Source organism: Trachurus japonicus, chromosome 6 (assembly GCF_045865225.1).
Source record: "Trachurus japonicus isolate A0001 chromosome 6, Traja_1.0".
Lineage (NCBI taxonomy): Eukaryota > Metazoa > Chordata > Actinopteri > Carangiformes > Carangidae > Trachurus > Trachurus japonicus.
In genome coordinates, this window is record NC_140912.1 from 8366141 (window position 1) to 8378556 (window position 12416).

Genomic DNA, 12416 nt, shown 5'->3' on the forward strand with positions numbered 1-12416 from the left:
GGCTTACAGCAGAGCAGAGTGACTGACAGACCCTTGTTTCAGACCAAACACTCTAGTGATTGATGTCGGAAGATATAGCTATTTAAGACTTATATTAAAGCAGAAGTAAGCGATCCTGTCGTTTTGGCTAATGCTGCGTTCCAGGCAGGCTTTTGAAACCGTAAATTACAGCTTCAAGTCACAACTTACGATTTTGTAGCGTTCCAGGCAACCCACTCGTGTTTTTCCGACCTGTTTTACCTGTGAAAGTGCACTATAACTGCCACTTGTAACTTCCGACCCGTGAACTCGTACCAGATCGAACTGGTACGACTTCACAGGTCGGAAAAACACGAGTTACGAGTTTCCTTGAACGCACCATAACAGTCCTCGTCCCTACGTCACCACATTCACGGCGTCCCTTGGCTGCACCGGGCTGCACACAAAAGCCCTGCATGCCGTTCTCTCTCCTCATTGGATAAAAACTGTAGGATACGATAAATGTTTTCTCCTCGGCTCAGAGCAGAGCAGAGGGACTGGGAGACCCGTGTTTCGGTCCAAACACTCTATGTAAGTGATTGCTGTCGGAAGATATAACTATTTAAGACTTATATTAACACAAATATATCACTTAATTCTGCTTTAAGTTTTGTTGGCCAAGTAGCTGATCAGCTTGTGTTTAAAGGGATAGTTCAACATTTTGGCAAATTGACACATTGCCATAATCCCTATAGTTTTAGGAGTAGGTTCGTTACCTTTTGATTGTCAGTGGAAGCTATTTTTAGAACGGCGGAGCAGAGCTGCAAGCTGCTCAGAGCTAATGGGATTTCTTGGTTTCCCTCATCAAACTCATCAAATACACAATCCAACAACTCCAAAACGCTCTGGTGGACAAGTTGTGACCTGCACATTCACCACGCTATGAGATAATAATGGAACGTTACGAGACAGAGTTGTTTTCGAGGTGAGTTCATGCAAAATAATCGGGGGCAGTTTTTCAGCAAGCAGCCTCTGCATTTGCCTCAAAAACAACTCTGTCTCGTAATGTTCGGTTATTATCTCATAGCGTGGTGAATGTGCAAGTCACAACTTAGCTCTGAGCAGCTCGCGGCACTGCTCTGCCAGATCTTCCACTGACAATTAAAGGTAATGAACCTACTCCTAAAACTATAGGGATTATGGCAATGGGCCAATTTGCCAAAATGTTGAACTATCCCTTTAATATTATGGCAGAGTGGATTGTGATGAGTTGCTCTAATTGTAATAGTATGTATTCCATTTTTATTCTGACTTTTTGGATAACATATACAACAGCAAATTAGCACCATGACTACATCTGTAACATCATAGTATCTTTGTCATTTCATTTATTTTCTGTTTCGTTTGAATTAGAGGGTTTTTTTCTGTTCTTTTGATTTAATTCTGTAGTGGTTGATGTCTGGTTACATACTGCTATTGATATACAGCTCATGTGAAAGCAGTCTTTGCCTCACTTCTTTTTGCCACACTTGCTCAGCTTGAACAGAGGCTGGTAAAGCAATCAGCTCCCTAAAACCTTCACAGCCTCACAAGAGAAGACCTGTTAACTAGATGATTGTGAGCAGTGTCACACTTCCTCCTGTTTGGTGGTGATTCAGATTTGTTATTGCAGGTAAATGAGATAAACGATAAATAAATTAATCATCAGAATAGAAGGACATTTTTAAAAAGATATTCAAATGTTACATTGTTGCATTTAAACTGAGTTCCCTCAGGTGGTATTAGTGCTATAGCATTAACGTTTTGGTTTTCAGTAGCAGGACATTTATTCAAAATATTTTTTTCAAAAGCAATATAGCTAACTATAACAGGACGGACGGAAAGACTGGATAGTGATTGAATTTGAGGGTCTGGAACTAGGAAATGTTGTGGATTTCTTCAGAGAAATAAGTTGGATTATCCAAATACACGCTGAATTGTGTTTTGGCCATTTGTTTAACAATAAATCATACTAATGGTTTTAACCAGTATCACCCTCAGTACTCGTATCATGCTGCTCATGTAGGTCTGTAGCTTTCTCTCTGTCCTCCGTCCCTCTAAGTGTTTCTGACCGTCTGTTAGTGTGTCAGAGTTTTGTTTGTAAGGGCAGGAGTTTATTTTATCCGCAGTGTCTCTTTGTGTACACATCTGTGTACACTGGTGAGTGTGAGAGAGGAGAGAGATGGGGAGAATGGCCAACTGGCCCGGACGCTTTGCAGGAAGTATTGTGGAACATCAGGGGGCTCAGAGGAAGAGCGAGGAGGAGGAGGAGGAGGAGGAGGGGTGGCGGGAGGACTGGACTGGCTGGAGAGTCTAACTCACTCCCTACAACTCACTGACTCAGATCACTGCGACCCCTCCTCGACTCCAGCCTCGCAGGAACTTGGACCCGTGTTCTGCCTCGACATGTTACACACACACACACACACACACACTCAAGGCTGGGATTATCACTGACGTAACACTCTCTGCTTTTCTCCTTGTTTCCCTAAATGGACATGGAGGTCTCTTCCATTCACGGTGGCAGGAAAAACCACTGATGACAAACACAAAAGCTCTGTTTGTACTGACTCACAGGTTTGTGAGCTCTCTCTTCAACCGTGTCCCACCGTCCGTGCCCTGGTTCTACTTTTCTTCTCCACGTCCGCCTGGAGGAAGAGGCGGCGCTTGTGTCTGTCTCATACTCTTCACCCAAATGTATAAGTGCGTGTGTAGTGTGCACATCCTAAACAAAGTGGTATGTAGAGAAAACAGGATATGAATATGTCGGCCATCACACATGCCTTTTGCTGTCAGATCTCACTCGCTGTTGGGCCACTTTTTTCTGTCACAAATAGCCGATGGAATGTAAAATTAATCCTTTTAATTAGTCGTCTGGCTAATGGAATACTCCCCCACCCAAAATAATTCACATAACACATTAACTGGGATCTATAAGTTTAATAACACAGTCAGTTAGCGTGCTGATGAAGAAATGAGCAACATAAAAAGCCCCCTGGCCTTAATATCCTGGTATGATCCTCCTTGGCATGCATGTCTGAGGACGGTGATCCCACTTTAATGTGTCTCCTCATTTGTTTTGCTTGAGGCCCCCCACCCCACTTCCCCCTGCGCTCCCCTCTCTGTCTCAGTGCTAGGTGCCACGTTGTTATTTGTTTTCATGGTGGCACTAACCTAATTAATGATCTGAGGTGCTTTTTCCAAGTCAGGATTAGCAGCTGTGGGCCTGATGTGATCATGTATTCGGCCACAACGTTCACGTGACAGTGGAGCAGCTAGGACGCTAACCAGCTGCTCAGGAGTATTTATTCAACAAACCACATATAAATCCTTGTTGGTCTGACTTTGGTGGAGTTTATGAGACCATCCCTGAAAAGCTGCTTTTGTGAATGAATCATACGGTACTGTAATGTGGCGTGAAGTGTCGGTCTTACATCAATTACATTTTACAGTTGATTAATTTGATTAATTTGAACTTTGATGTGAGAATTGTACCCGTAATTTAGTATCTTTAACTACTCTGCAGACAGATAGACCACCTTTGGTTAAGGTGAACGACCTGACAGGTTAAAGCAGTGGTTCCCAACCTTTTTGTGGCTCATGACCCCATTTTGATATCACAAATTTCTGGTGACTGCCGTCATTCAAGATGCACAAGCTCAGATATTTGCTGCGTTTTATTTGAACTTGATTTATATTTTGAGAAAGTAAAATTATCGAATATACCGGTATTTGTTTAATATTGTGTGTGGTGTTTTTAATCATAATTTTAAAATGAATAATAATTAGTTTAAAAATATTTTTATTAGTCTTTTTTATCAATTACTAGTCATTTCAGGTGACCCCATTTGAATTCCAGGCGACCCCACATGGGGTCCCAACCCCAAGGTTGAAAAACACCGGGTTAAAGCCTAAACGATTCATTGATAAATTTGATCTTGATGACAAATCTTAGTGGCAGCCCTTTCGATTACTTATTATGTATTCCCTTTTCTCCTTCATGTGTGTGTTTTCTGTATAAAGATTGCATGCTTGATTGCTTGAATGAAGGTCACAGGGAGAACATGTGATTATGTCAGAAAGGTTTGTGTTATTGTTTCACAAAAAATATGTTTGTAGAAGAGCAACCCGAGAAGTCCTTCTCACGGAGGTTCAGGATTTCAGAAACTTCCTCCTTACACAGAAACACATCAGTTAATCTTCTTTCTCTTCCTTCCACAGGACAGTCCTGCCACATCCAGGCTCACCATCACCATCATCATCATCATTATCATCATCATCACACCTGTGGATTTCATACAAGCCGCTCCGCTCCCTGCAGCCTCCTCCTCCTCCGTCGTCTCCGGCCCTCACCTCCCCCCGGCCCCCGGCCCCTGACCCTCCACCCCCCCAGCTCTGTGGGTCCCCTCTCCGTCCTCCAACCACGTCTGCGGAGTGGGTGCAGGCTCCCTCCCCCAGGGGTGGGAGCGAGGAGCTGGGGGACGGACTCGACAAACCCCTGGAGAACGATGCAGAGGGCGTGTGGAGCCCGGACATCGAGCAGAGCTTCCAGGAGGCCCTGGCCATCTACCCCCCATGTGGCCGCAGGAAGATCATCCTCTCTGATGAGGGCAAGATGTACGGTACGCCCACCCCTTTCGTCTTCTGTCCACCTTCTTCCTCTCCAGTGTGATGATAAGCACAAGGCCTGGGGACCTGCTGACTTGCAGTCCAGGGTTGAGGAAATACCTTAAATTCAAGTTAGTCAGAGAGTTATGGTCTATTTTCTTAGAACAATAATTATAAATCTTAAATTTTTCATGCAAAATGTCCTGCATGAAAAATGTCTATAGGCTACATTCCTTACAGTCTGAACTCATATCAAGCCATATCAATGGCTACAAAGTCTGAACATGCAGTTTGAAGAGGAATTTAAAGAAATAACAATAACCTTTGCTGCTGTGAAAAACGGCTCTGTTAAACCATTGGTATGTAGCGCTTTAGATTTTATGATATGTGAATGAGAAGTTGATGATAAATTCATCTGCAGTGAAATAAATAGGGTAACACTTTATTTGAAGCCTTTCTCTATAATGGATTATAACCATACTTATAATGAGTTATAATGCAGTTATAGCACTGTATAACTATAGTTATAAACACTCATAAATGATCAAAATGCTTTATAACAATAATCATAAGACACTATAAAACATTTTATCATGACTTATAAGGTCAGGTATTATTAGTATAACCTTTTATTTAACCAGGTTTGTCCCATTGAGATCCAAGATCTCTTTTGCAAGAGAGACCTGGCCAAGAATGACAGCACATACTGTAGTTTCAACACATAGTCACATTAATTAAAAAACACAAAACAAATAAACAAACAAACAAACAAAACAAAAAACAATTTGATTTTCGAAATTAGTTAAAAGAATTTATAAGATTAGTCAAACATTTGCACTCAAGTAAAACATTTGCACTCCTGAAATTATAATACGTTATAATTGTTAGTAACTCACTGACAATGCCCACATCGATAATGCATTATAAATATAGTTATAATGTGTTATAATTGGCTTATAGACGTGAACATTATGAACACTCATGAATTATCATAAGGCTTTATAACAATAAGCATTTATGATTGTTTATAACTATAGTTATAAGTATATAGGTTATAATGTGTTATAGAGATAGGCGTCAAATAAAGTGTTACCAAATATTTATTTCTTATTAACTGATACTTGACATCTCCTGTGTTGTGGAAAAAAAGAAATATACAGTATACTCACTCCCCACTAAATTTTACTTCATATGGTCAAACAATTAGTTTCACACAGTCTCTCCCACACACACACACACACACACACACACACACACACACCCATTAACCACCACTCCTTGTGTTCATGTTTCACATCACTCCTGCTTCCTGCACAGCTGTCAGCGCCACTTGGTCCCGTAACGTTACAGTGCGGTGCGACGGGGGGCGATGTGTCAGACGCAAGGGCGCGCGCACTCATATCACTCCTTCCTCTTCTACGCAACATGGCCATCAGGCAGAGTTTGTTCATCTCACATCAGAAGCAGCGATATTTAGCTGAGTCATTTTCTTGGCCAGACCTCTGTCTCATTGTATCTCTGGCTGTGAGAGTGGAAAGCACTTTACAGTATTCCTGTTACCGAAATGAATCGCTCACCATAAACATCTTTAGAGGAGCCCTTTCTCACTTCCTACCCAGAGTGCAATGCGTGTAATTAAATGGCACGGCTGTTTATTTTGCGTGTTGCTGCTTCAGGTAAAATCAATCCGGAGTAATGCAGGGATTTAGTAGCTTGATGAATTATCTCATTGTTCTTCTTATTTGACTACAGAGCGGCTGATTTCTTGATATGCCCCGCTCTGATTGTTTATTACCTCACATTTGACGATGATTTGAGGTTAAAGAACTGAATATCTACCCTGTAGGTATTTCCTCACTGAATCTTTGGATAATGTCACTGCCAAACAGGTGTTCGGAAGGTGAAGCGACATTCCTCCACGGCATCTCGCTGAAAGACGTCTGGTAACAGATGGCTCTGGCTGCGGAGCGTCCTCCTGCCTGACTGTGTGATAGTGGATCTGCTCGGTGGAAAAAACGGGGCGGATGGAGGTAGTGGCACTATCAGACAGCCTCTGTCATCGCCTCGTTTTGTCACTGCGCCAGACAGCTCCTTTAACTGTTAGGTCTGCCTAGCCTAGCTTAGCCACCTATTGAGGTCATGGCCATCCTCCGATCAACACTTAAACCCTTATAAAGCCTGTAATAATAGTTGGAGGAGGAGGGGGGTCAGGGGGGAGAGGGGGCAGGTGGCTCATGGTGTGGCTGGGTGGACAAAGGTGGTGGTGGTGGTGGGGGAGATTCTTGGCAAGGCAGGCACTGAGGTGCCCCTTCCTCCCAGTGGGGGTCAGGGGCAGGTGATGCGCCAGGGAGCGCGTTGGCCCGCCAGGAATGGCATGTGTGCTTGGGAGCCTGAGGGTTCAAGGCAGCTCGGCTGTAACCCTAAACCAGAATAGACGTTTACCCTTTGAACGCCTGGAGGAGAGGAGGAGGAGGCGGGCGGGGGGACAAATAAACACCAAGGTGGGCTGTGCTGTCTTGCGTGGCCTCTGGACTCAGCAGACCACTCTCACACCTGTCCACCGTGTGTGTGTCTGTGTGTGTGTGTGTGGATATGTGTGTGCTGCAGGTTGATAAAGGTAGAGGTCTTCTGTGATTTAACTCCTCACATCTCTTTGTCTCAGTGTCCCTGTCTGTCTTTGTCCTTTATGAACAACGCCCCCCCCCCCTTCTGCTGCCACTCTCAGCCCGTCTGCCTTTCAGCTCACCCCCAGCTGCTCCCTGAGTTCAACCTCGCGGCCTCGCTGCAAATCCAGATTTATGACTCGAGAAATGAGGCAAGCAAGACCGAGGCCTGATGTGCGCGGCCCCCCGAGCTTTGCCCCCGTTGCCCCCGTGAACAGCTCGAACTGGCTTTTTCCCTCCCAGCCCCACGGTCCTCCCCTTTTATCGCCATCCCCGGGGTCACAAGTGGCCAACAACTCAAGTCATTCAAGCCACCACAATCAATGCAAAGCCACTTTGAAGGTCTTTAGTGTTGTTAATGCTGTTAGAGCGCTGATGGGTGGTCTTAAATCACGCAGACAAATCAAATATCAGCTGAGAATATCTCTGAACGCTGCACATGAAATGGTGAAGCGACGATTTGAGATGTTACTTGGTGTCCTTGCACAGGATAAATATCAACACGTAGACAAAACAAACTCCTAGGAAAAAAAGAAAAAAAAAACCCATTGACCAAGAGCGACATACTCCGAATTTCAGGTTGAATTCCCCTTTGAGGAATGAATGCCATTTTTCACCAAACAATATGATATTGAGTCTCCCAGCAGCGAAACAAAAGGAATGTGTTCGGATTGCCTTCTCCATTGTAAATTCCCAAATTGAATGGAATGTTTTTACCCCATATTCCATGTACATTCGCCGCATTTCTTTCCCATAATGCTGTGCATAGCACTGGCCCTCGCGCCCATTACTCAATAGACCTATTAGCTCGCTTATTAGGGACGGTGTCACGGATATTGTGGCCGTTATGTGCTCCGGGGGTAATTTGACATGCATCTGCCAAAGAAAACATTTCCTGCCTTGTGTGGCTCTCAGCGAGAGACGTGCCCTGTAGTCGGACTGAAGGCCTCATGCTGCAATAATGGAAAAACAGTCCCAAAAACTTTGTGCGGTGGAAACCAACGTGCTGACAGCTCTCACTAAAAGAATGTGCCATTAGAAATATGATTATGTTCCCTGTTTATTTGCTGCTATATAACTGCCATATGGATTTATGGGGGCCTCTTTTGCAATTGTAATTGTTTTATTTCATGATGCCTTTTGAATCATTTTTTTTATTTAGCTACATTAAATCTTGCACCACATCATGTTTTATGCAGCTGTTTGGTTTCTTCACACTCGATTTCCTCACATCTGTTAGCGAGGCACCGTTTCTCACATTTGAATGCGTCTCGGTTCCTGTGGAAGCAGAGGAGATAGAGAGACGTGGATCAAGTCGACTCTCAGTAGCTGGCGTGTTTTTCTGTCAGCGCGGGACAAAGAATACCCACACAATGAATCACAGCTTCCACTCAGCTTGGCTTGTGTCAACACATTTGTTGTTGTTTTTTTATGTTTTTTTGTCAGGCCACGCAAATATGTTTTCATCTGAGGGCGATCCTCGTTAAGAATGTGATTAGAAGAGGTCGGCGGAAAGCAACAGCGAGTCCTCACCCAGGTTTAAACTCTGGCAGTAGAGTGAGAGATTCACCAGTGACCTTGACCCGTTGACCTCCTGAAGAGCCGGTGTTTTCAAGTGGTTTCCTTCCTTGTAATCACATCTCTGCTCTCTGTTGGTAGACGTGCAGTTGTGCAACACATAAGTACTTGATTTTTTTTGTTTTTGTCCACATCATCACATGATTCCACTGAAAGGCAATAGACGTTAATATTAAATTAATGACAGCACGTGAATGCTAAAACACATTTGAACAGGACCTAAGGCTGTCTGCAGCAGCAATTATTAAAAACTCTTCTGGTTGCTCTCTGTCAGGTTTTCGAGGAACTCCCCTGCTGATAATGAACTCCTGGAATCTAGGCACTGCTCCCTCCATCTCTATCACTCTCTTTCTCTATACACTCGTCGTCTGTATCTCACAGAGCAACCCAGAGACCAACCGTGGTGAGCATTGGCAGCCATGTAACCGCGGTCGGTCCCTGTCACTTCATCTAGACGTCTCAGACCAACAATGTGGAGGGTAGAAGGCTCCTTACAGAGCAGACATCTGTTGATCTGTCTATGCGATTAGCATACGTCCAGCCTCGTGCAAACTGCCTTGGCATAAATCTCTGTAATTGCAAAGACACTTGTGGCAGGTTGTGTTAATATAACATGACAACTGTTAAATTTACTCCTCGGCTAGAAATACTATACTTTGTCAGAAATCAAGAGCAAACTTTAGATTTGGCTCCTGACAGCAATGCATGTGGTTACGGCGCTGATGAGTGGAGGTCTCTGCGCGTCTCTGCAGACAGGAAGCTTTGGCTTCTGCCAGCTTAAATAACACCTGTGAGAGACAGTCAGAGAAGGACTGACACACACTGGGACAATAAGAGATGGGAAATAATCATTTTATAGAACTGTGTTTATGGACGCAGTGAGAGATGACTCAAGATATAAACCCCATTTCTTTATGACTTGAAACTTGATTTGGCACATGTTAAATTGTCTTAACGTTCAGCTGACCTGCCGATTACTTGAAATGAATTAATTGGAAATGTGTCAACTGCACACTGCGTCTGTCGCTGTGTCTGTTTTGTATGCCTGAATTCAAAAATATTTTTTGTGAAAAGTAACTAGATTCCTTTTATTTAAGAAAAAAAAAAAAGTCTGTAGCAGCACATACTGAGAAAATAGTTATTGCAAGTTTAACATTATTTCATTCACACAGGCACCATTCTTAGATTTTGTGAATCTCTTTATTATTTGTTAATTTTATTTTTGTAAATTTGTAAATTATAATTGGGGAATAAAAAAACAACAGCAGATCAATTTATTTTTTAGTGAAAAAAAAAAGTACAGTCAGTCACAAAGAAATTAACTAAAATGCCATAACTTAAATGCCATTGATGCCAGTTCTAACTTTTTTATTAATAGTATATTATAGTATATAATTATAACGATCAAACTACACATACTGAGTGAACCTCCACCAGCTGAGCTGCTGCATCTGTCCTAATGTAGTCTCTGACTGGCTGCTGGTGTGGAGGCTTCATAGAAGTCTTTTCAGTAGGCTGCGTCCAGGCTCTATCAGAGGGGAAATGACACCCAGCCAAGACATTCCTGCAGCCTAAATGTGACCTTTGTTTTCCTGTGCAGACAAAGTGGGGCATATGTGGTGCAGAGGGAAAACGTATGGCTGGCAGATGTGCCTCCACACAGGATGGCAGTTACACATACATGCACAACTGCGCTTACACACACTGAGCACATGATCATTAGCATAAATTATATTAAAAAAAATATTATTAGAAATGATACATTTTAATTAATTACAATTAGAAATGACAGATTAGCATAAATGATAATTGGCATGAAACCTAAACAACAACAACAATAACAGAAACATTCTGCCACAGACCTAAACATAGCAAAGCTCATACAAGGAAATACAGAGATGACTGACTCATTGGATTTAATGTTAATTATAATCTAAAACATAATTTAAGGGTTGGGGTTTATTTTGAAATAGAGTAGATTCTCTGTACATAGAGTTGTTGTTGAACACGCACACAAACAGGACATGGACTCATGGGGTGATGTTGGAGCAGCAGATGTAAGACCCGGTGCGGACCAGTCAGTATATAGGAATGTGAGGAATGCACTGGGCTGAGAGAGAGAGAGAGACTGAGAAGGAAAGAGAGAGAAAGAGAGAGAGAGATCAGATCAGGCCAGTGATGACCGCAGCCACATGGGCAAAGGGCAGATTTACAACCAACCAGGCCCCAGTGGTTGGACACTGCAGGCCGCCTTCACTCACCCTGTGCACCTCTCTTTGACCTCCAACAGGCCAGAGGAGGAGGAGGAGGCCGGCGGCCCTTCAGCATCACCTCACTCCACGAGTGAATGTGACATATTATTTAGATTTTCCTCACAGATGTTTGTGTGGTTGTTTTCTTTTGTACTTGTGTGGATTTGGGGTCAAATGTTAACTTGCTATTCCAGTGGTCCGCTCCAAATCCACCACCTTGAAGGGATGTTGGATCAGCACCGACATGACCTCATGAACCAGTCGGCCGTCATCTGAGTGATCCACATGTTATGTTGATATAGTGTTTATGCCATAGTCAAACATTCTCTTTGAGCTGCCAACACACTTTTAGTGCCACAGCATGAAAGTAAACCATTGAGTTTTATGTAGTCGGGTGAAGTTACATTTAAGAACATGATATCAAATTCATATTCAAATTCAGATTATTTGTCACTTTCATGAAAAACCTCTGTTTAACATGGGAGCAAGGAGTTGTTCTCCCTGTCATGTTGTATGCAAAGATAAAAGATAGGCGACACATTCTATTATTTAACCAAAAGGATTTTTTCTGTTGCAGTTCTGGGAAGAAATACGTAACACACCTGACTCCACAACACTCTATCCAGCTCATATAAAACATAGCCAGGTTTTACTTGTGAGGACATCACATTAAACTGGCTGCGTCATTCTGTAATTAGCACTTCTGGCTGGAGAATTAATCAAACGTTACACAGGTTGAGTTAGTCATAGGTGAAAAAAGTTGCAGGATACAATATCGCTCAGCCAGGGAAACTTTTAAAAGTGAAGAGGTGCTTTAAATACAGTTCTAACCCTGGCCATGTGGATACTGAAGCAACGTGTAACAGCCAGAGAAATATTTCTTATAAATAAGTGTTTCCTGCATGTCACAACTCAGCAGTGTCCCCAACTCTGCAACACTTGACTTTGCTTCTGCTGCGGTCATTTTTCATGCCCTTAAGACATTTTTCCAGAATCAGATTTCCGCCAGACAAGTCCGTGACTGCAGGCGGTGTGATAAACAACATCAAACTGTGGACCAGTGGGTGATGGTATAATGTTCCTACTGACTTTCCTGCAGCCTCTGCTGGCACAGGTTCTCCGTCTGAGCTGCTCCCATTGGATATCATGATCTCATCGGTGTGTGACTGAGTCCCCTCTCTGATCTCATGGGTGTGTTGGAGGGTATTTTTGATGGGCCCTTCCCCAACCGCTCACTCTAGGAGTGGTAGGGCATCTGATACAAGTACATGAAGCAAACCCGCTTCGACAGCCCATTAAGGAAGCTGTTTAATGCTTG

General features: G+C 43.2%; 1 protein-coding gene across 8 annotated transcripts in view; it reads left to right on the forward strand.

The window, feature by feature from the left end:
* Positions 1-12416, forward strand: part of tead4 (TEA domain transcription factor 4) — a 38806-nt gene that overhangs the window by 6753 nt on the left and 19637 nt on the right. For 6 of the 8 annotated variants that reach the window (XM_085778559.1, XM_085778562.1, XM_085778563.1 and 3 more), the window contains exon 2: positions 4219-4619. In XM_085778559.1, the coding sequence (XP_085634685.1) occupies positions 4613-4619 (7 nt within the window). In that variant the 5' untranslated portion in view covers positions 4219-4612. Of the gene's footprint in view, positions 1-4218; positions 4620-12416 lie in introns of those variants that run through there. The other 2 variants (XM_085778565.1, XM_085778566.1) reach the window with 2 other exon arrangements.